Here is a 25,397-nt window from a genome sequence, read left to right on the forward strand (position 1 = left end):
TGTAGTCCATGGGGCCACAAAGAGTGAGACACTGTTGAATGACTAAGCACGCACCATACAATCCAGCAATCCTACTTATGGGTATTTATCAGAAAGAACCGAAATCAAGACATCACAGAAGTACGTGCATGCCCATTTTCACTGCTGCATTATTCTCAATAGCTAAGAGAAGAACCTAAATGCCCATGGATAGAGGAATGTGTAAAAAAAAATGTGATTTATGAAAACAATGGAATATCAGTCAGCCTAAGGAAAAACGCATGCCGTATGTAACGACATAGACAAATCTTGAGGATATCATGTTTAACAAAGAAGGACATACTGCATAATTCCATTTACATAATGTATCTATAGTAGTCAATCTTATGGAAGCGGAAAGTAGAATTGTTGTTGCCAGGGGTTGGGAGGAAGAAGAAATGAGTTGTTGTTCAATGATACAGAATTTCAGTCACACAAGATGAAAAATTCTAGAAGTCTACTTTACAACAATGTGCATATAAATAACACTATATTGTATACCTATAAATTTGTTAAGAGGGTAAATTTTGTGTTATGTGGATTTTTAAAAAACTACAATTAAAAAAACAAGTTCAATCATTTCAAATCCAGAAAAACTGGGTTTGTTTAGGGCAGATACGATGCACAACCAATGGTCAGCTGATGACCTATATTCTCTATTTTCAAATTTTACTCAGGACAAACCCTAAAGAGTTTGGACTCTGTGCTCCTACACCTGCTGTCCATCTGAATGGAATAAGATTTTGTCAGATAAAATTACTCTAAATTGTGTTGTATCAATTAGAGCTCTTTTCCTGTGCAAATGACAATAAATCAATGCAAACTGACTTTGGCAAAACTGAACTCATCGGCTGATAAAACTGAAAAACACAGGAGTAGTCCTTTAGGCGCAATTTAATCCAGAAGCTCAAATAATACAAAATAATTTGTTACTGTTCTGCTTTTCCCTGAGAAAAAAGAGAATTGGCTTTGTCTGAGGGTCCTAAATATCCCCAGGCTCATTTTTTCCTTTCTGGAGGCTATCCGTGCCCCAAAACTCTGTATGCTTCTTTCCTAGTCTATCTGTATTATCCCACAGAATATATGCACTATATATCATATAGCATAACATCCTTTGTAAGAAAATATGCAAATTAAATTACCATAAATTTAGCATTACTGAGTAGTCCAATAGGTTTAAGTAATACTTAATAGGTCAGTTAGCCATATTCATAAAGCCTTAAGATAAGCATCCATTTGGCTCCGATTTTATGCCAATACCTGTATCAGCGGACTCTCCTTGAACATTTGACAGACATAATGTCAGTTTATCATTTGCTTGATTTGGTCAAGTGTTCATCACTGACCAGTCATTTTGGCTGTAGAATTTAATGCATTAGTTACTGACCTTAAATCACTCTCTACCCTTGGAGGCAGAAATGGACAAATATACTTATATATTTTATATTATTTAAGGAAAGTGCAAATGTTATATTTGAATAATCTCTTTAAAAACTAACTTCCACATTTCATTGTTTAATCCACATTCTCCTTATAGTAATAGGCTTTAATTTTATATTTGGTATTCCACAAGAGGAGATTTTCTTTTCAAGCACATCTATCCATTTGTATGCAATTATGAATCCCAAGTTATGTGCCTAAAATTTTAAAAAATGAGTCAGAGCTATATACTAAGAATAAATTATAAAAAATCCTTATTGCTAAGGGTAACAAAAACAATATGTTTCATCTTTGAAATATTTAGATATTCTAAGTAAAGGCAAATCCTTCATTTCAAAAAGATGGACAGAGTGGTTCTTGAAAGTATATTCCAGTTAGGTAAAATAAGGTATTGTAGTCCAACATATGAATATTTATTTTCTCTTTATCTATCTATCATTTGTCTATTTATCTAATGTATTTTCATTTATTATTGAGCACTTTTTTTCCTATTTTGGGGAATCAAAGTTATAATAATTTTACTCTTTTTGAAAGTAATCTATACCATCAGTATTAGTACCTAGGTAAGATGGCCTTGGATGTGCAGAGAGTATCCAGTGGCTGTGTAAGGAGCGTTACTTTAGGAAAACACGTTGATTCTTCATGAATCAATCTGACCTTCTCTCATGCCTGTGTGTGTGTGCTATGCCGCTTCAGCTGTGTATGACTCATTGCGACCCCATGGACTGTAGCCCTCCCGGCTCCTCTGCGCATGGGATTCTCCAGGCAAGAATGCTGGCGTGGGGTGCCTTTCCCTTCTCCAGGGGATCTTCCCAACCCAAGAATCAAACCCGAGTCTCTCTCTCTTTTTTTTTTTTTTAAGATTATATTTTATTTAATCAAGCACATCCGAAATATTGTCATTTTTAACTTGAATTAATCTAAAAATGATTAGGGATATATCTTACATTTTTGAGGGGGTACTACTAAGTCTTTATTTATTTTTTGTCAAGTCATGCAGCTTGAGACATCTCTGTATCCCAACCAAGGACTGAAGCAGGGCCAAGACAGTGAAAGCACCAAATCCTAACCATTAGACCAGTAGGGAACTCCTGTGTACTATGTCTTTAAAATCCAGGGTATAGTTATTCTTACAGCACATGCAACTTGAAATAGACACATTTTGACATTTCGAGTGACCATATGGAGCTCAATGGTCACACATGGCTAGAGGCTACCGTATTGAACAGCACAGCTTTATTTATTTATTTATTTTTCCCAGAGTTTGGTTTTACCACCTCTGAATCCTGCAGTTATTTATCAATTGATAATTCTTTTCCCACAGATTTGAAATGCCACTTTTATCATGTATTAAATTTCTATATATACAGGGAAAAAATAAAAAAACAACCCAAGTCTCTTGCTTTGGCAAGCGGGTTCTTTATCACTAGCGCCACCTGGGAAGTCCCTTCTTCTCTCACTCCTGCAAAACTATTCTCTTTATTCAATACAGAACATTCTTGAAAAGGAAAACAAACACTCAAAAAGAAGAAGCTTTATATAAGAGGTTTGTTCTTCCCTAGAGGACTTTGTCATATGAAAAATCATTTGGGATAAACTCCCCAAAACAAACAAACAAAAAAGATAAATCTCTGTTCATTAAGATGATTGTCCTGACCACAAATTTGCACAAGTGATATATTTGGCATTAGTCTGACTACCCCTGTGAATTCTCTGGAATCATTTCTAACACATAGTGTAGGCTTCTACGGCTATAAGCATCTGTTACAAATATTTTTCCTGTTGTTTGAGTGTGAGTTTTCCAGTGGAATCTTCATGGTAGCTACATGAATGTATTGAGGAATACCTCATTCAGACTTGGAAATAGAATTGTTTTGTGTGCCAAAAGTAAACAACTAACTGGGTGTAAATTGAACAGACTGTACTCAATGTACAAAAAGATGATGAGCCCTATTTTCTTATTTCTGAACTCAGCCTAATCTCAAGCTCTAACATTTGCTCAACTACAGGAAGACGATTATTTTCTAAATTGAAGATACACAACCACTTATGATATAAAACTCAGCTCCTAAACCCCATTCATTAATTCTCAACCAGTAACTAGGTTCAAGGATGACCATGTCCTGATGGGGAAAAATTGTTATTATTTTGAAAGGAACATAATTATTAGTAGACCCTGGGAATTAATGGGCAGGTGCCATGCTGGGGACAAAATACAAATATCAGTAAGACACTTTGGATATGGAGGAACTTTCCTGTAGCTCAGAGTTTAATGGCTTGACAAGGATACCTAAAGCAAGCACTGATTGTTAGCTAAGTCTTCCCGGTGGCTCAGCAGTAATGAACCTTCCTGCAGTGCAGGAGACAGGAGATTCGAATTCAAAGCCTGCTGTTTTGTGACAACTTAGAGGGGTGGGAGGTGGGAGGGAGGTTCCAGCTGGAGCGGGCATGATTCATGTTGATGAGTGGCAGAAAACAACACGACAGTGTAAGGCAATTATCCTCCAGTTAAAAATAATTTTAAAAAAATGGGGCAGGGCTATTATGAGATGGGGTAAGGTCTGGGGAATGGTTAACTCAGGAGGAAAACATTAGAGTTTTTCTGACCCAAGGCACACTCCAAACTCCCATTGCCTAATTTCAGGTGGAGAAGAGCAAGCTGGGACTTAAAGTGCTGTTCTTTCTTTACATAAGCATCATATCAAGACAGCTACTAGTCCCCAGGGATAACAAAAAATGTCACAATTGCTATGTAAGCACTCTGAAAGGACGCAAGGAATCTGCATGTGATCATCTTAGGCCATCTGACACTGATTTAGCCACCAAGTGATGACTCCTGAATAAATGACCCCAGGCCAGAACAGCAGGAAAACTATCCAGTTGAACCCAGCCCAAACTGTCGACCCACAAAATCATGAACAAATAAACTGATTATTGTTTTAAGCCATGAAGTTTTGAGTTGATTTATTTTACAGCAATTAATAAGTTTCACCAAAGAAGAATACATTAGAAATACTGGATACAAAAAAATGATCATTCTTAAAATGTTAAATAAAATGAGAGTATTCAAACAGTCAATGTTGAAATACTATCCAGAAAGTATCAGGAGACAAACTCTTGGATATGAAGGATGGGGAATACGTGTAAATCTATTGCTGATTCATGTCAATGTATGATAAAACCCACTGAAAAAATAAATAATTAAATAACTTTAAAAAAAAAAAAAGAAGAATACATGTAAGGTTAGGCACACATCTCAGAATGAAAGATGGGGAGGAAAATAAGAAAACATGGAAAGAAATATCTTTTGTTAATAATAACAAAGAATGTTATAGATCTCGAACCAAAAACACATATGAATACCGAACAGAATATTTTGGAAAAAATAAGCAGCTAGAATCACAATAGCAACATTTAATAAAATCAAATGTAACAGACATTTTTATTTTTTTATTTTTATTTTTTTTTGTAACAGACTTTTTTAAAGATTGTGAAGAAATGGAAAAGGAAACAACCAACACAGATCTCAGAAAATAAGAATTACACTGACAAGAATTTTCTGAAAAGAAACATGGGGCACAAAAAAGCCAGTGGAGCTATGTTGTCAGTATTAAAGAAAAAACACTTAGAAACTGAAAGTTAAAAGCTTGTAACCTATCACTTAAATTCAAGAGTGAAAAGAAAGATATTTTTAGCATACCCAATTTTCAAGAATGCTTAGTTGACTTATTAGAGCAAGAATAATGACTTCAGAAGGATATATTATTTTATTCTGATATTAGTTCTGTATGTTTATGGTTGAATTTACCAGTTTTGTTTTGATATGATATATTTGCTTTTAATAAATGTTTAATAGGAGTTTAAAATGAGTAGCAAACTCATTTTGGTATGTTGAATTAAATTTCTGCTTACACTAAAAAAAAAATCGATCTTACCTACACATGTTCCCAGGTTTTGCTAGTTTTATTTATTTATTTTTAAAATATCTGTGCATTTATTTATTTGGCTGTGCTGGGTCTGGTTGTGGCACGCTGGATCCCTGATCCTCACTGTAAGGTCTTAGCTGCAGCACGTGGGGTCTAGTTCCTTGACCAGGGATTAACCGGGTTCCCTGCATTGGCAGCAGTGAGTTCCAGCCACTGGACTACTAGGGATGTCCCGCTAATTTAAAATGTATTTAATCAGTCAGTTTCTTAGGGAACTGTGTTAAAAATCTTCAACTGCAATGAATATTTCATATATTTCTCTACTTTTTTCATTAGTTCTTTTTTTAAAAAAAAATGTTAATCTGAGGCTAAATTTTAGCTGTACATATGTTCAGGAACATTACATCAACTCGCCATGTTGTTTTTTTTTTTTTCTATAAGTATACAACAGCATCTTTTTCATGATATTTATTTGCTTTGATTCTATTTGCTTAACAGACATTGTGCAACTGGATTGGGACATCTTTTGCGCCAGAGTAGCATACCTCTGGTCTCCCTTTATATTGCTCTCAGCCTCACACTCACCGTGATGCTTGCCAGCCCAGAGCTAGTAACAGGGAAGGTCTGAGAGATCATATTTTTTATTTTTTTTAAAGAAACTCAGAGACTTTTATTAGTTTTAACATATTACTATATCACTAACATTACAGTACAAAAAAGGGGGAAAAAAAGTATTGATCTTTATAAATTACAATAAGGGTTTCCCTGGTAGCTCAGATGGTTAAAGAATCTGCCTGCAAAGCAGAAGACCAGGGTTCAATCCCTGGGTGGGGAAGATCCCTGGATTAGGAAATGGCAACCCACTCCAGTATTCTTGTCTGGAAAACTCCATGGACAGACATAGCCTGGTGGGCTATAGTCCATGGGGCTGCAAAGAGTCAGACATGACTGACTGACTAACACACACACAAATTACATTAATGTATCTTTAAATGAGAAAAAAAACTGTAAGCTGACACAGTACCCTGTCACAGTAATGAATAATAACATCACAGTAACAAATAAGTACATTTTAATAAAATCAATATTATATAAAAGATACAATTTATGTACCTACTAAATTGTACCACTGATGTTCTCTTCTTTATTCTTTGGTTTTAAAACACAAAATAACCTACAAAGAAGCATCCATTTCAATTTCAAAGACGAGAGATCATGCTTTTTAGAGATGGCTTTCACAACATCTCCAGTCGCATACGTTGCTCTGAAATGCGACTGTGTTACTTTGCACAGATAGTGAACTCCACTTCTCCGTTCCCTTGTGTCTGTGTGGACCTTGCGATTGCTCCGCTCAGTGGAATACCACCGAAATGATCGGCTGCAAGCTGAAGAGGACACTTTCACTGGCCTTACGCCTTCTATTCCCTGTTACTCATACGTCAAGAAACCACTGTGAGATGTGTAAACAGCCCGAAACTGCCATGCTGTGGGAAGTCCAGGCCATGCGGAAAAGCACCGGGGCATCAAGCATCCCAGCTTAAGAGTGGAAGAGTGAGAGAGACAGCAAGGGGCCCCGAGGCATCGGACACAGGAGGAAAGCGTTTGTCTTGGAAGTTGATTCCCAGTTCTGGCCCCATCCACTGGTACCTCACGAAGCACAACCAAGGCAACTTCTCACAGTCTTCTTAATGGTCTTGCAGCAGTATGCTACACAGCAATTAAAAAAAAAAAAAAAAAAGCTACAGCGAGTATCATTGGCTTTGGTGCTGAGCAGAAGTTGGAAGCCAAGAGCTTAAGGAGACTGTTACTGGGAGCTGAGAAGATAATGCAGAAATTGTTATCAGAGGCAGAAGAAATGTTGACATGCATTATACAGTGCTGGAAAGTTTAACAAAACTGCCAATGTCTGCTCGCCTTGTCTCTCCCTATGTTGGGTGCATGCGTGTAATTACTCATCTATTTCAGTAAGAATTTATAACAACACGACAACTACCTGCTGTATGTCAAGGAGTTTCTGTTCTCTGAGCTTTCTCTTAAAATTCACTTGCTATTTTCTTTAGTTGCTTTTTGGATTTTTTTAAGCTAAGGCCTGAAAAATGTTTGTTTTTCTTTTTCTTTTTTTTTAAGCACTTTGGGCTTCCCTGCTGGCTCAGAAGGTAAAGAATCTGCCTGCAATGCAGGAGACCTGGGTTTGACCCCTGGGTCAGGAAGATCCCCTGGAGAAAGGAATGGCAATCCACTCTAGTATTCTTGCCTAGAGAATGCCGTGAACAGAGGAGCCTGATGGGCTACTACAGTCCATGGGGTCACAAAGAGTCAGACATCACTGAGCAACTAACACTTTCACTTTCATGGATATACTTATTACACTCAGCAGTGGCTCTGTAGGTATACATACCCTGGCTGGACATGATTAGTGAAAAAAAGCAGAAAAAAAAATTAGGGCTTTCCTTTAAACTCAGGTGAAAAAAATCCAAATGGAGTAGCAATTTTTTTTTTCCTTCCTACTTTTCTCCCAGGCTGTGAATTAGAAGATCTAGATTCCATCAGTCATTATATTACAAATGAAGTGGTACTGTGGAAATCACTTCTTTTGGTCTATTGTTTTTTTCATTCTAAAATGATAGGATGGGATAAGACAGAGGATTTCAAACTCAACACTCAGAGAAGTCAGAAAATCCACCCCATTCCAAATCCTACATACTCATAACTGGTGCTGTAAAAATACTGATAGTGATGGAAAACTATATGTTAGTACAAATGAAATGGTAAAATGGTGAGGCTATTCCCAGCATAGTATCTAGGGGTAGCTGAGGATGGAGGAGATCATCATGAATTATCAGTTTTTCTTTCAGATTAATAAATTGCTGACATTTAGGAATGTCAGTAAACTGTGGTTCAATAATGATTTTTAAGTGAAGCAAGAATTATCTAGAATTGGACTTAACAAAATACATTACTCAAAAGAATCAGCTTATAAACCTTTGAACCAAAAGAACTATGCTGTGCTTTAGTTACAAATTAAAATAATTGTAACTTAGTCCTATGTGATTTTAACTCATGTTAACTTGGTTCTCATGATCTAACCTCATGAGAACATCTAGTTCCTGTAATACCAAGGCAGGTCTCCCACATTACAATCGTAAAAAAAAAAAACAACCTAAGGACACACATTTTTAAATAGAATCTTCAAATTTCTATTCTCTGCATATGTAAGAACTGTTTTCTCTTTACTTACCTGTTTGTTTCTTTGAAAAACCCACTGTGCTCAGAGTAATGTGTCAATAGTCTTCAGAGCGCTCCTCCAAAGCTACTGCTTTATGTCATTTCTGAAAACCTTTTCTTCATTAGAAAGCATCATTTTAGAAGGAAGTATAATTGTGAAAGGAGTCATATATTGTATATAACCTTGCAATAACTGTAATAAATCCTTTAATTTCCCAGAGAAATTTATGAAAATTAACTGTGTATGTCATTAGAAAACTATTTTGAAGAATATTATTTTAAATAATATATTTACTGAAAAGCACTGATGACATTATATCTTGATTTAAAAAAAAAAAAAGTAACTGTAACTGCTGCAGTATCACTCCTTCCTGAAACTACTTTTTCACAAATTTGTCTGCCCTAACAATGGGGGAAAGAGCTATTTTAAATTTCTCTTTTTGTCTTGCAAAAGGAAATGAAAACATGTGGGACATTTCCTTGCAACGTATTAAGTATAACAGAAAATGGAAAGTTAAAGAAACAATAGATAAATAGATAAATGATTTTGCTATTGTAATATATATTTGTTAATTTATTTCCATGCACCAAAGCTTGTTTCTTTCCTAAGAATCATGAGTTTGAATTATGTCATGAGTCAGATATAAGCATTGTCCTAATTTAACATTAAGAGTTATTTTCAACAAGTTAAGTTTTATCTTTTATGATTTTTCAAATCATCCACATAATATCTAATAAATCATGATAATAATAACATGATATGTCCTAAAATTGCTAAAAGAAGTAAACTTAAGTGATGCTATTACTTTATATACAAGAGATAAAAATTATCTTTGGCACTCACAAGTACCATTAATTTTCTAACTTGGCTATTTTAAGTAGTCTTGCTTATAGTCATTAACAGATGTTTTGACATGGAACATGTAGATTTATTCTTCACCTTAACTTATATTATCTAAATATGACTAAATCCTTTTTAAACCCCTGATGGAGGCTTGTTTTCTCCCCCAAAATAACAGTGAGTGGGTACAGAACAATGAACATTTCAATCTCAGTCTATATCCTTAGAAAAGTTCCTTTAGTTTATGCTGGTTTACAGACTACTAGCGATTTCATTAGGCTGGTGTTTACTGAAAAATCTTCTTGTTTCTAAGCCACTGTCAATTAAAAATGAACCAGCAGAAAAATAAAGTTTTTTCTAAAGTGTACCTGGTATAGTTCGGTAGGTAATGAAGCTTTTTTATTCCCCTCACGTTTCTCCAGACATGATAATACAATTACCATTAAATATGAAACAAGATGAGGAAGGGCATGGCAACCCACTCCAGTATTCTCGCCCAGAGAATCCCATGGACAGGGTCGCAAAGAGTCGCACAAGATTGGAGCGACTTAGCACACAGCCCTACGAGGAAAAGCAGGTCTCAGCATGAAAGAGGAATAACAACTATATATCTGTAAGTACAGGTGAAAACTGGCTGAGTAATGTAGTCCTGTGAAAGCTCTTGCCCACAAGAGGCTAATATTCTTATGATATAATACAACATATTCATAGTAGGAAGAAAATCATATTTTATTTTACTGATTTTCATAACATATCCTATCTGGCTTAAATGTGAGATTTTAAAGGTTTTACCTGCCTTCTGTTTTATGCAGATTTTCTACCTGTCAGGATACATTTATAGATTGAAAAGAAATGACTTTATCAATATTGCTTAAACTCAGTTTCATACTAGAATACTGCAGATCATTTTAAAAAATTCCACTGTCTGGCAGCAATTATTTATGACCTGTTTTTTATAAACTGACATTATGACTTGTATATTGAGTTAATAAGATGGAAGAAACAGAACTTTAAAACATGTTAGGGGATTTTCAAGAGACTAATACAGAATGTATTGGAAGCACTATTGATTATAGTCTTTTTTTTTTTTTTTTAACACCACCTATTTTAGCCATTAAAAAAAAAAAAACAAACAACCTTGAAGAAGATGCCAATAGTTCAGAAGAATTAACAAAAGATTCCTAGTAGACCTGGAGCTTTATTAGTTTCTATAGAGAACACATGTATGCAGATAAATACTTTCTTTTGAATCAGAAGAGCAAGTGTCCTACACCAATTCTTTTTGTTGTTGTTGTTTAGTTACTAAGTCATGTCCAACCCATCTGTGACCCTGTGGACTGCAGCCAGCCAGGTTCCTCTGTCCATGGGATTCTCCAGGCAAGAATACTGGGGTGGGCGGTCATTTTTTCTCCAGGGGATCTTCCCGACCCACAGGTTGAACCATTGTCTTCTGCATTGGCAGGTGGACTCTTTACCACTAAGCCACCATGGAAAAACCCCCAATTCTTTTTAGGGTTTTAGAATTCGTTTTTATCATTCATTGTTATAGGGTGCACTGTTCAAAGGAAACCAATGACACTTTGATTGGGATCAAAAGGCAGTAATGCTGCCTTCTATCCTATAAGCAGTCTCTATTTCAATTCTAACTTTGGAGAACTGTGACAAAGCCCCCTCTTTCTAGGACAGCACATTGAATTTATCAAAGCTATCCGTTTATAAGCTTTCTCTTTCAAAATAATCACATCTTGAAATCTGGCCATGTGTGTGCAAAACCTTCCCTTGGAGAAGCTAAACTTTTCCCATATGCTGCTTTTTCTCAGAAAGTAAAAAAAATCGTGGGTCCCCATCAGTGAGGTAGCATTACTCAGCAAGTGGTGGTTCGTGACTCAAAAGGGAGAAGGCAGGTTGCCAAGCAAGCAGGATGTGGTGTATGGTTAACAGGACTTGTGCATGGGTGTGTGCAGGAAAATGAATGAAATCTTCAAGGGAAAAGTTGTAGCCATAACCTGGAAGGATTCAGGGGGTGGAGCAAAAGCCTTAGCATCTGCCTGACTCAGTCTCTTGGGGAGTGAAGAGAGGACCTGAGCGCCTCTCTCATGGAGCTTCTATCCCAGCTCAGGATATGCAGGCTCAGAACATCAACACTGAGGTTTGCGTAGAAGTACAACCCTTCTTCTCATTAGAAAAGACTCTGATGCTGGGAAAGATCGAAGGCATGAGGAAAAGGGGGCAGCAGAGGATGAGAGCAGCACTGACTTAGTGGACATGAATCTGAGTAAACTGGGAGAGAGTGGAGGACAGAAGAGTCCAGTTTGCTACAGTCCGTGGGGTTGCAAAGAGTTGACCACGACAGAGACTGAACAACAACAATGCTTCAGTCTCAGGCACAGCCCAGAAGGCAGGGGTAGTCAGAGATCAAAGAGGCCCCTGTTTCTGAGAATCTGATCCCAAAGACAGACATGCTGGCCAACAGGAAACTGGAGGAATTATGATGTGGACTTAAAAAGGCTTGGGTGCCCCTCCTCTTTGCCCTCTGGATCTCCTCTCCTAGTTTCCTGGATACCCCCTTCCGACCCAAGGCCCTCACACTGGTATAGCAGTATTTCAGTGCTCGCTTCTTTAGCCAAGTTACAAAGACCCGTGTCCTGTAAAGCAAACGGGGGGACTGGAGGTGGGAAATTGTTAGACATACTTGAGTGGATGGATTTAGCAAAGACCAACTTTTCTTCTTCTTACCTTAAACTGCTGTTGAGAAATAGATTTCCCTTAGGAAAAAATTTAACGTTGCCACTGTTTCATTGAAGGATTTTCTCCCCAAAAGTCACTTTCATAAATAATATTTTTGGATGCAAAAAATAATTACAATCCAGTCTAACATGTCAACATTCGACTATCAACTTACATCTTTGACCATTTTTAAATGGTCCTCCCTCGCCCGTAGATGACCTGTTTTCTTTGGCATCTATTCACCATCTACTAACTGCTTAAGTCTTCCTTGACTTCACTCCCATCCCCTCAGCCCCCACCCCAACACACACACACACACACACACACGCACGCACACACACACACACGCACGCACACACCCCGCGCCCGCACAAGAACCGCACGGGGATCTGCTGACTATCTCCCACTTTGATCCTTTCCTTTTAAGAGCTGAAACGTGGGCAGATACACACCAGTTTTCCGAGACAGTTCTCCGGGCTCTCCACCCCTCCGCTCACCCTGGCTCACCCAGGCTTTTCTCTCCAGCTCATAGCTCCTCTCACAGGCACGCCTTCTGATGGAGTTGGCGCTCGGTGGGCGCGCAGTCTCCCTCTGCGTTCTCTTGTCTCTGTCTCCAGGTCTCTCTCTCTCTCCCCCCACCCTTCCCTTTTCACCCCGTCCGGTGTTCTGCTTCTATTGCTCTAGCTCTCCATCCCACCCTACCCCAACTACCCACTTTTCACCAAATTGACAGAAACACACACACACAGCCCTATGTCATCACTTTACCCCACCGTCGAGGACTTGCAGCTGCCCGGAATCAAAGAGCCAAAAGCGGGAAGGAAGGAGTCTTGGTGGTTGCCTCCGGGGCTGGGGGCTCCTCTCCGGCCTCGGGGTCACCTCATTATCCCTCATCTCAGATTATGGGCAGGAAGACCTCCACCCTCTCGCCGCTGCTTTGCTGGGAACCTGAGGGCAGGGCGGCCGCGAGCATCCCGCGTCCCCCGCGCGCGCGCACGCCCGTGGGCGGCCCGGCGCCGCAGCAGCAGGTGCCAGGAGGGGGCGGCCCGGCCGCCGGTCCGCGCGCAAGGCTCTTTCCTCTCTGCCTTCTAAGGTGACCTAGTCTCGGCGGCGCAGCGCCCCTCAGCTTTCTACCTCCTCGAATTCTTGCTACGCCTGCCTCCTCCCCGCCGTCACTCCCCCCACCTCAACTCCCAGTCCCAGCGGTGGAGTGGGGGACTGCGACTGGACGCGCTGGGGTCCGGGGTCGCCGAGGCGGGGGCCGGGGGTTGACGGCCTTCGCGGGGCCCCGAGGTGTGGCCGGCGGCGGGTGGGCGCGGGCTGAGTGCGCAGAGCCCGGAGGGCGGGACGCAGCCGGGGGTGGGAAGGGGGTACCGCAGCGTCCAGGCAGGGACACCCGCCTCCACGCGCTCCAGCCCTGCTCGAGCCACCTCGCGTTTAACGGTTCTCCATATTCATTTATTCTCATTTTAGAAGATGGGTTGTTTTTTTTTTTTTCCGGGGTTGTTTCCCCAGCAACTCTTTTTTTCCCCCTCCCCTCTCCGAGTTGAACACGCTGCGCCCGCGCGCGCGTCTGTCCTTATTGGGGTGGGGTGGGAGGTGATCGGTGTTTGCCTTGGGGGTTTTTAAAAATATCTTGGGGAGGGCGAAGGAAATGCGCTAGAAGCCCGTGCCTCTGCCCGAGCGGTTTGTCTGGGGCGACCTCCGCGTCAGGCCAGGCGATAAAACGCGAAACTTTTAATGTTGCCGTTGCCTTCGCCTCCGGCGCGCCCCTGCCTGGTCTCGCAGCCTGAGCCCGGAGTATACGGCTAAGTCGTCACCCCCGAAGGGAGACTGGACCCACTTCCTCTAGCCAGATGGACTGCGGGGCGCGGGGAACAGCTCGATCGCAGTTTCTAGGCGTTTTTCAAAAGTGAACATGTGAACCCCGAGAGGGATTTTCACTTGCTGGCCCCTCCTCCTCCCTCGCCTTTTTAGCCGGCACGAGGCTCCAGTTCCGGATTTGCCCGGCGCCCTCCGGCCCTCTCGGCCCGGGCTGGCGGAGTGACGGCTCCCAGCCTGGTCCTCGCCCCTCTCCCCCTCGCCCCACCCCCAGGATCCGAGCGGGTGTGATGTCCTTGCAGCCGCCGCCGCCGCCGCCCCATTCGGCCGCGCACCAGCCCCGGGGGCGCCGGCCGAGCGGAGCTGCGCGGCTGCACGCGGGCCGCGGGCTTCCCAGAGGGTCACACCGCCCCGGGCTATGACTCAGGCGCCCACTTGGTAACTCTGCCATCTTCCCGCTCCCTCCCCGCCCCGTTCCCGTCCCCGCCTCCCCCCTCCCCACCCCCCGCCACCCCGGTCTCCCCGCCACCACCCCGCAGCCCTCCTCCCAGACGCCCACCCACCCGTTCCTCTCTCCTCAAGATCGCAGAGGTGGCGCGGAGCCCGGCGAGCCGATGACGGACCCCTTCCTCCTCCTGTCTTCAATGCCTCAGCGGACGATCCCCAAGGGCTGGACCGAGGAGGGCTGCTCCGACCTGCTGCTCGTGGTGTATGAAACCGGGGACTGAGCGAGCCCCCGCCGCCGCCGCCGCCGCCGCCGCCGCGCGCTCCGTCGCTGCCGTCGGTCGGCACCGGCCCCCGCCTCGCCGCGCCGCTCGGCCCCAGCCCCTGCCCGGCCCCGGCTGGAGCGCCCCAGGGCTCGCCCCGCGCCCGCCGCCGCCCGCGCGCCCTCCTGCCAGCCGCGGCGGCGGCGGCGGTGATGCAGAGGGGGCGGGAGCAGCCGCCGGCGGCGCGGATGGAGGCGCCCGGCGCCCGGGCGTGAGGCGAGCGTCACGGCCGGGATGCTGCCGGCTTCGCGGCGGTGAGAGAGCGAGCGGCTGCGAGCGCGAGCCCGGGGCGGAGGACGCGCGGACTCGGATCTTGCTGCTGAGTGGGCTCGGATCGCTGGCTTTCCCCCGCCCTCTCTCCCCCCCGCTCTTCCTCTGTTCCCGGTTTGCACCTCTAAACCCTCTCTCGACTCCGTCCTCTCCCTGACCACTGGAAGTCTTCCCGTCTCTAAATGGAATTAGTGGAGCCTGGAGCCTCTGGTGTAAGGAACAGACATGATCTATGGACGCAGTTTGTTTCACAGTGAGTACCTCTTCCCGCCGCGCCGCGCCGGGCCGCCCCGGGGACCCTCCTCCCCGCCTCCCTCCCCTCGTGGCCGAGCGCGCAGGGAGAACCTGGCCCCCGCCGCGCCCTCGCCGGACCCCGCAGTCCCCGCGAGTCTGGGGCAGATGTAAACTTTCTGTATTGCAGCATCCTCGACCCGGCGTGGGGGCGGCGCGCGGCGGTGGTCCCTGGGGCTGAGAGTTGGCCGAGAAAAACAGCCCTGCCGTGCGCCGGGGCGTCGGGGGGTGGAGGGTGCCGAGCGCCCGGTGGGGACGCGCACGTGCGGCCGAGGACTGGCAGCGGGTCCCACGGAGGTCGCAAGTGGAAGGGGGGAGAGAGCTCCAGCTGTCGCGGGTCCGACAGCTCCAGGGAGGAGAAGGAACGGTCCTTTCAGGGGCTTCTGGAGCCCAGCGGGCCCGTGTCGCCCCTCCGGTGGGTAGAGTGTGAACCACCTGAACGCCACGCTCGAGGGCGGCGCGAGGGCCAGCCTCAACTCTTCCGGAGACAGACCGCGAGTGTCGCTTCACGAGTGTGCGGTTCGCGTGCGGTCCAGGGGAGGGCGAGGAATGGAGGCAAATAGCGTTAGAAGTCATCGAGTAAAAGGCAGGATAAGAGCCGTGGTGGGAATCTCACGGGATAGAGGGAGGGTGAGGCTGCCGGGGCCGCGCAGTCAGGAGACCGGCGTGTTCATCACAGGACACATTCCACAGTGCGGTTCCATCCCAGTAGGGACCCCAAACCAGCAGCTTGGCGTTGCTGGCTGTAAACGTGTGTGTGTGTGCGTGGACATGGCAAGTTAAAAGTAAGACTTTTTTTCTACCTGAACACAGACAATAACAACCAGTGTTTTAATCTGAAAGCAGAAGACCAGGTTAGGGTACAAGTAAAATAATTGACATCCTTTCTCGAACACTAATGTCAGGGCTCACATATACTTTTCCTGGAACAGTCTTCATGGATGCGTTTTTAAGATCCTGTCCTGAACTTTTGTTTAGGAAGTCATTGTGGATTATACCTGCCCTTATCTAAAAGCATTTTAAGTGGACTTATGATTATACATCTAATGAAACTGAGAGCTTGTAGATAATTGACAGGAAAATAAACGATGAAAGAAATACAGAAGGCAAAATCAGAAATTATGAAGACTAGGTTACTTTAATACTTATCTCAGTTTTAGACTTTGTCAAAATATTAAGTCAGTCAAGGATGTGGAAGTAAAACAAGATGCGTTTTAATGGTCTTTGTAGATTTACTGTTAAGTTTTAGATCAGAGTCTTTTTCAGATATTGAATATCTGCCTTAATAAAATGTTTATAGAAAAAACCTTTCTCAAAATTATAAAATATTCCTGGGTAATACAAACGATTCCATCAAAGTTAAGGTTAGGAGAGATTCATTTCCCAGCCTAAGCATGCTGAGGACTGGGGTTACTTGGTAGGTCAGTTTTGTAAAAGAAATGTTTTTATTATGGTGCTTATGCCTTTAGTTCACATTAGGCTGTTCTTCCCTTGTTCCTCTCCCCCGCCTGCCATAGGATTTGGTGAAATACTTGTTTCCTAAAATAGAGTAACATTGTTGATGAAAATACTTTTCTTTTTCATCCTTTGACCTCCTGACCCTCTGTCTTCTTTGTGAGAAGCTGGCAAAGTCATTTACAAGGGGCAGCCAGGCCACACTCCTGAAAGCCCACTGTGATGTGACATTAGTAGGTGACAATGTTGACTCTTAGTCTCAAAGTCTGAATTTGCCTTAGGAGCTTGAGTCTCAACCATTCTTAACTGGCTTTACTTCCTAAGGAGATTCCTAAATTCTTCTGATTTGTACATTTTGAATCAGTTTTTGCAAGTTCTTAGTTATCTGAGAGGGGTTGACAGTAATAATCTTCTCTGATATCATTTTATCTTTAAACTGTTATATTAATAGAATTTGGTCATTTCAGTGTACATTAATCTTCCCAATTTTTCTGTTTTGTTTCAGTTGTAGCAAGTTTAATCATCCTCCATTTGTCTGGAGCAACCAAGAAAGGAACAGGTGTGTTTCTTTGGAAAAATTCAAGTGGGAGGCCTCTGCTCACTTGCATTTTCCTGTATTCTCCATATTCTTCATATTCCAGAATATCTGAGCATTTTATAGTGTGTATAATTGATTGGTTTTGACTAAGACAGCATTTAGAAGTTAATTTACTAATGGATATTGTAAGAATGTCCTCTCTATTTTTAGTTGTATAGAAAATTGGATAATGGGGCTTAAAAAAATTTTATTTTGCAGAAAAGCAAACCACCTCAGAAACACAGAAGTCTGTGCAGTGTGGAACTTGGACAAAACATGCAGAGGGAGGTATCTTCACTTCCCCGAACTATCCTAGCAAGTACCCCCCTGACCGGGAATGCATCTACATCATAGAAGGTGAGGGAGCCAAGTCGGCTGGCCGTCCCTGAGCTTGGGATGGACAACGTGCATATAGACATTACAGAGATTGCTTCTGGAGACCGCACATGTAAATATCTCTGAGTGAAGCCAATAGCCATAAAATCTGGAATCAAGCTAATTATTGAAATGATGAGTAAAGTCTTTGTTGTTGTTGTTTAGTTACTAAGTTGTGTCCGAATCTTGGCAACCCCATGGACTGGGCCCCTCTGTCCATGGGATTTCCCAGGCAAGAATCCTGGGGTGGGCTACCATTTCCTCCTCTAGGGGATCTTCACATGTCTAGGGATCGAACCTGTGTCTCTTGTGTTGGCAGGCAGGATTCTTTACCACTTAGCCACTGGGGAAGCCCAGTATACATAGAGACATTACAAAAATTGGTTCTGGATACCCTACACAAAAAAATGTCTCTTGAGTGAATCCAGCAACTGTCAAATGTGGGATCGAGCTAATTATTGAAATGATTAGTAAAGACTTATAAACAGGTAAATTCTGGAAAATAAAAAGAAATCAACAACTTAGTTTATTTTGCTGTTGATTTCATTGATGTGGAGTTCTAAATTAATGGAATGGATGTATGATTGGCATAATATTACCAAATGTGTAACAATTTTGGTAGCTCATCTTTTATTGGTTAAATAATTAGTAGAAAATCTATTCTTTTGTTATTTTTCTGTTAAATAATATGAAGTACCCAAAACGTATTCATGTCAGAAATAAATGTAATCATGGAGGGTGGGAGGGAGGGTCAAGAGAGAGGAGATATATGTATACCTGTGGTTGATTTGCATTGTTGTAAGGCAGAACACAACATTGTAAAGCAATTATCCTCCAATTAATTTTTTTAAAATTCATGATCATATTTTCCAAACATCAATCTGAATATTACTCTGAGCCTTAGTTTGTGCTCAAAAGTGACATTTTCATACTTTTATGCCAAAGTCAGCATTCCAAATGATGATGCTTCTTTTCATTAATTTTTTTCCCAGCTCGAAGGATAAAAAGTGCTGAAAAAGGGATTCACTTCTCTTTGAACATTTTCCATTTCCATTACCCTTGTAGACACCTCTCTATTAAGGAAAATTTTTTTTTAATATATGAACATTTCATTTAGTGATAGAAGTTTTCAATATTATGTGTTAGTACCTAATGGCCCCAAACTTGCAACTTCCCGAACACCTGTGCACCCCCTACCACACATACACACACACACACACACAGTTACCTTACCAGAGTTAACCATAAAAGGTATTTATGCTCACTGTTTACTTATAAGCAAGGCACATGTTAATTTGATAAGTCTTTCATGTCAAGGACAAAACTTGAAGTTGGGAAATAAAGAGAACCTCCTACCACTGTGAACTCTTCTTGAAATACTTCATACTAGCCCTTTTTTCATTCATACATTTCACAAATACTTACTGAACCACTCTTGTTAGTACAGTTTAGAGAGTATTGAACAAAATTGACATGGTCCTTGCCTTATGGAACCTACAGTGTGGTCTGGGGACTATGCTCTTTTCCAGTAAACAGTCTGAAGTGGCTCTGAGATGAACAGGGAGAAAGACAAGGCTATAAGGAGAAAGAGATGCTTGCGTTCCGTTTTAAAGACCATTCAGGACACAGTCATTCTCTGTGTAAAATAGCATGTGCAGAGGTTCAGAGATATGGTGTGGTTGGTTAACCACATGTAGAGGGCTTTTGCAGCGGGTGAGGACAGGGACAAGTGAGGAGGCTGGAATGCATGTGGTCTCAGATAAAGGAGAACTTGGTATCCGTCTGCCACCCAGGCCAGTTTGGACTTGATATTGTAGACAGTGGGGTGCCACTGAAATAATCTCAGGAGAGAAATAGTAAGCTGAGATTTTGATGAAGTAACTGGAAAAAAAGAACTGAAAGAAGAAACTGTTGTGAAAGACCAGGTAAACCACAGGGAAACAGAAGTGACATTGATGGGAAAACAATAAACAATGAAAGGTATTTGGGAAACTGAATCTTGAGTGACTGGATATAGGGAAGGGAGAGTAGGCCATCCTGGGACTATTCTATGGGTTCTGGCTTGGTGACATGTTAGATGCAATTGTTATGCCAGGTAAGGAATAGGGGTGGAGAAAGGGGCATTAAAGGGAAAGCCATGTCTTCAATTTCATGTTTATGGAGAATGTCTCATGAAGAAATTGCATGTGGATCTTTAGTTCAGTGGATAGTCCTGGCATGAAAATATATGTTTACAGGTGATAAATACAGAGATTGCTATTGAGACTGTTAATATGAGTACCACTATCCAAAGGGCATTCATAGCATTTTAACTCTTAAAAAACACAGATGCCTGGGTCAGCCTCCAGATTTTCTGATTTAATTGGTCTTGGATGGAGCTGCAAATATTATTATATTATAATCTCCCTCCTATGGGATGTGCACGGCATCCAGTACATTGGTCTGGAAAGAGAGGAGATAAGAAATACATAGAATAGATTTTTGTAAACTAATATGCAAGGGAGGGCAGAGTAAAGAGAAAGGCAATGTGGACTATGAAGGAAAAGCCAGGGAGTATCTGGGTTATAAAAGGAAGTCTCTAATTTTCAGGTGATTATGTATCTCAGTTCTATATACATTTTGATACCCATGCCTTAATTTTAAATGCAAGTGTATACCGAAGGCTTTAGTTTTAAAGCCACTCAAGTGTGATATTCAGTATATATTTAAGAACTGCTGTGGAGGGAACAGTAGTCATTCGGAATGATTGCTGATCACACGGGCAGTGGACCCTCTTGTGCCAGGTCTTAACTTTCACGGAGGGGTTGGTCTTTGGAGAGGGTCAGGAGGCTGGAAAGCACTCAAAGGATTCAAGACAGCTGTTTGCTAACTAGGATAAAAGTCTGGATACTTCAGCAGCTGAAATGGCTATACTGGGGGTACCCTGACTGAGTATCAGTCTAGAATGCCAGAGGTTTGAACTGTTTTGGCCATGACAAGGCAAGAGTGGAAAGGCTTCAGCAGATGCATCCATGCAGAGGTTTACAGAGCTACTCACCTGATCTTGCTCTTCTGTGATGAGAGCTGTAAGCACATTTATAAAGATAAGCTCATTTACTGCAATTCACCCAACAAAGTTTTCTTTTTTTGACGTACCCTCAAGGACAAGTACTGTGCTTGAGTGCTGAAGGAAGAAGGTGGTTGGTGGTGGTTTAGTCACTAAGTCAGGTCCCACTCTTGAGACCCCATGGTGTGTAGTCTGCCAGGCTCCTCTGTCCATGAGATTCTCCAGGCAAGAATACTGGAGTGGGGTACCATTTCCTTCTCCAGAGAATCCTACCAACCCAGGAATCGAACCTGGGTCTCCTGCACTGCCGGCGGATTCCTTACCAACAGAGCTATGAGGGAAGCCCGAAGGAAGAAGGTAGACAGATACAGTTTGTGTATTTAAATTTAGAGAGGAGGTGTTTTCTTTGGGTGTGTGTGGATTGTTTTTTGTTGTTGTTTGTTTTTTAAGCAAGATTTCCTCACATAAACAGGAGTTGGATTGGAAGTATACAGGTAGTCCCAAAAGTGGGAAAACACATGAACGCTTGAAAGGGCATGCTGTCTTAGAAAACATGAACGCCTGGGATGGCCTGAGCTTGGGCTGTTTGTGAGCTGGAAAGACCCTGCTGGAGTGAGCTGTAGGAGACTTCGAAGAAACCTGTGTGTCATCGTGTTGATTGTTTCCTTTAGCTGATGGTCTCTGAATGAGTTTAACCCTGAGAATGACAGGATAAGGCTGTGTTCTAGAAGAGTTACTCTTCATATTCCTCTGCACACAGTTCGCTCTAACCAAGACATCTGATTGGGACTACTTGAATGGTTGTAGAACTCAAGATCTACGAAGCAGATCTCAAGTGGTGCCTGACCTTAAAACTGGCTTCTCCTGAAGATACAGGAGAAGTAACAGAAAGATGCCTCTCCACTCTTTAAACCTGAGTTAGGAGCCTCTCACAAAAATACCGTGACTTGTTCATTGTGTTAGATATTGAAATGGTCTTTTTATATCAGAATAATATTTGGGGCAACCTCATCAGTTTTAAGACTCATTCCTTAGACATTCTTACAGAAATTTTATCCCTTAGACTGCTAACTGAAACAAACTTCTTTCATGTTTCTATGTATGTCACGGTCAAAGTTGGATAGAAGTTATTATACAAGATGAAATCTTAAGTAGAATCAGAAAAGTCAAACTACAGATTTAAAAAGGACCTTCTAGACATAATCTTTCTTACTTTTTTTTTAGCTGCCCCAAGACAGTGCATTGAACTTTACTTTGATGAAAAGTACTCTATTGAACCATCTTGGGAGTGTAAATTTGATCATATTGAAGTTCGAGATGGACCTTTTGGATTTTCTCCAATAATTGGACGTTTTTGTGGACAACAAAATCCACCTGTAATAAAATCCAGTGGAAGATTTCTATGGATTAAATTTTTTGCTGATGGAGAGCTGGAATCTATGGGATTTTCAGCCCGGTACAATTTCACACCTGGTAAGTGGGGGCTTGTTTTTCCTGTCTCTGCTTTCTTCCTTAGTTCTCTTTCTGTCATAGTATAAGAACTTCTGTAAGACAACTTTATCATTTCTAAAGTTTCCCAGTTCTATTTGGAACCAAACCTACAGTGCTCTCTCTCTCCTCATATTGTAAATTCTGAAAGGGAAATTATTTTTCCTTAAAATTTAGCCTACTCTAGAGGTAAAGCATAGTGACTCAGGGGTTTACATGGTCATCAGCAACACAGTTAATTAGTTGGACTTCCATTACGCTGAAACATGTAATTCAAGAGGCAGTCTGTAATAGAGAAACTAATTATACTTTGAATCCCAATAAACTTGAAAGGCAATTGCAATATTGCAAAATGTATCCATCAAAATGATCTTTGGAGAAATTGAATAAAATATTCATTTGTTCTGAAAATTATCATTTTTAAAGCAAATGGATCTTAGGATAAAGCCATCTAATCTCTTTTTTAGAAATGCAAATCCCTAAGAGTTGTGATGAAAGGAAAAGTGAGCCCCCTAGCAGCCCAGTACTCATTTGCAAGGCCTGGCACACATTATCTGTTATTATATAATTATCCGTTCTATGTCAATTTTCCTTTTAAACTGTTAATATTAAAAAAAGGCCTGTGATGTTGACTGGCTCACTTTATGATGAGTTACCGTTTGTTACAATGAAAATTGTTACCACATTTTTAAACTGTGTGAACATCAGGCTGCAGCAATTTGAGATTTGATGAGGTCATTTTTTTTTAATAGAAAGATGACTCAAATTACATAAAGTACATTATTTACTTATAATTACATATTTTTTTTAAAGTTGGTGTGTATCACTTTACTCAGGTTGTAACAGGCACTAAATTAAATTGGAGTGTACATAAACTTTGTTCAAGTTTCTATCCCACGTTACAGAGGTGACATCAGAGTAGGGCTGTGATGCTCCATTCAAACACTAAAATATTTTAAATAGTTAATATGCGATTAACGATGACTTTTATTATGATACTATAGACAAATAATATAATAAAATAAGTGAGATATTAACTCTGGCATATGTGTTAACCTTAAACATTACTAGATTGTGGTTTTTATTATGCTTTGCTAATATTGGATTGTTAACAGAAGTCATGGATATTTCATATGTGGCAATCAAACTTGATGTGTTCTGAAAACGTATAAACATTGTGATTGCTTAATTGGTGCTGGAGTTTTTAATGGAAATACATATTTTCTTCTTGACCACTAATTTGGAGTATAACCAGAATCGAAAGACAATGGCATGTCTAGGCTTTCGTAAGTTCCAATTTCATCCTGAGATTGGTAATCATGGAAACATGATTTTATGTGGGGATATAAAATTGTAGTCTCATTAGAAATGTAGAGTCAACTTCATCAACTTCATCAGCTTAAGCAAGGTGATCCAGATTCTAGCTCTACTTGAGATGCATAAATGGTGACGCTCAATCTGCTGCCCTTGATTTTCAGAACCTTCTTGGTTCTCGAGTGCTGTTCTTTGCTCCTCGTTTTTTTAGAGTCATGCTACTTCACCTGTAGAAGGAGATTTTATTACCAAGAGCACCTGAGTCAGAACGGAATGTAGGGAGGTGGTTCATGAAATGAAGAATACATTAAGGATAGACTTAAGCGTCTCTAGTCACGCGGACAAACTCAAGTGTAGCAGGAAGCCTACTCCTGGCATCTGAGGGAAATGTAGGACCTTAAGAAGAGATGTGTCAAAACCCCAGTCTGCGAAGCTGACATCCATGGCCCGAGGCCATTGCCTGAGTGCGCCGTAATCCACAACTCAGTCTATAAAGAGACAGTATTGAGGAGGCCACTTAGTTGATGAAGGAGGCAGAGATTCGTGATAATTTGTCTGTGGACAGAGGAGCCTGGCGGGCTACAGTCCATGAGGCTGCAAAGAGTCAGCCATGACTGAGCGACCATGGAACATGCAACATATGGAGAGCAGGGAGTCGCAGAGACTTCACTTTAATTTGGGCTTTATTTTTATTCGCTAGTGTGCTTCCAGTGGTGATTTGTGGAAGTTGAGCAGAGTTCTTCAAGTTCACTTTATCATTTAAGTGATAAAGCAGTGCTGACATTCCAAGGGCCCCCAAATGGGATGCCCCCTGCAAGGGGATCTTCTCTGCTGGCCTCCAGCATGGCCGTGAGGGACACTGGTTTTAGAAGCAGATTAGGCTTCCAGTTCTGACTGTCTTATTCTTGCTTGCTATAAATTTTGGACATGATTCTTAATGTTCTATGCCTCAATATTTTTATTTGCAGAATAAAAATAGAAATAATATTATTTCAAAAGATTTGTTTGAAGATTGTTTGATTACTGACCAATGCATATTTATGGATTTTTCACTTCCTAAAAGATCTCAACTATTGATAGCTCTTATTTTATTAATTTGACCATGTGTTCTTTAGAAGTAAAGGAGGCTTGGCATAGTTTATTGGGAGAGCAGGTGTCCCACACTGTTTTTAAATTACAGCTGCTGTTTCCCTGACTTTGGGGGGGGGTGGATGTGCAAAACTAATACCTTCCTGATGTCACTTTTCCTTACTGGGTTTGTTTTAGTGGGTCTAAGTCTCTACAGGAGGGTTATAGTTATTTCTGATAGCAGTCATAAAATACATTAGAGCAGAAACAGCAGTGAGAAGACCAATTATTTTTGAAAATTTATCGCAATCTGGAATCTGGATCTTAATTTATAGTCTCAGAAACTTGAGGTGGGCACATGAAAATTTACCCACTCTTAGTAATGAGTTCCATTGACCAAGCTAAAAAGACTGAATATACACATATACATGTAAACATCTATACACATACATATATGCACACATATAAAAACATATATACGTTTTCAGTTAAGAGTTCTTAGACTCACTCAACTCAGTGTTTCTTTTAAGCAATCATGCATGGACATCCAGATTATAATCAGAAGATTACGCAGTGAGTGTGAAATCCAAATATTGAAGCTTAACTTTGTAACTTGCATCCAGCTAAGGTACATGATGATTCATCCCTATAAAAATGGATCATTTTTTTTCCCAGTGATGATTTAGGTTTAAGACTTTTTGTTGTTGTTCAGTTGTGTCCAGCTCTTTGCAACCCCATGGGCTGTAGC

At 41.6% G+C, this 25,397-nt stretch overlaps 1 protein-coding gene across 6 annotated transcripts in view; it reads left to right on the forward strand.

The window, feature by feature from the left end:
* The first annotated feature begins 14,972 nt into the window (after positions 1-14,972).
* NETO1 (neuropilin and tolloid like 1) overlaps positions 14,973-25,397 on the forward strand; it is a 116,528-nt gene continuing 106,103 nt past the window's right edge. For 5 of the 6 annotated variants that reach the window (XM_043444455.1, XM_043444453.1, XM_043444454.1 and 2 more), the window contains exons 1-4: positions 15,119-15,288; positions 17,287-17,340; positions 17,578-17,715; positions 22,004-22,252. In XM_043444455.1, coding sequence (XP_043300390.1) covers positions 15,261-15,288; positions 17,287-17,340; positions 17,578-17,715; positions 22,004-22,252 — 469 coding nt within the window. In that variant the 5' untranslated portion in view covers positions 15,119-15,260. Of the gene's footprint in view, positions 15,289-17,286; positions 17,341-17,577; positions 17,716-22,003; positions 22,253-25,397 lie in introns of all 6 variants that reach the window. The other variant, XM_043444457.1, reaches the window with a different exon arrangement.

This window comes from Cervus canadensis, chromosome 23 (assembly GCF_019320065.1).
Source record: "Cervus canadensis isolate Bull #8, Minnesota chromosome 23, ASM1932006v1, whole genome shotgun sequence".
Lineage (NCBI taxonomy): Eukaryota > Metazoa > Chordata > Mammalia > Artiodactyla > Cervidae > Cervus > Cervus canadensis.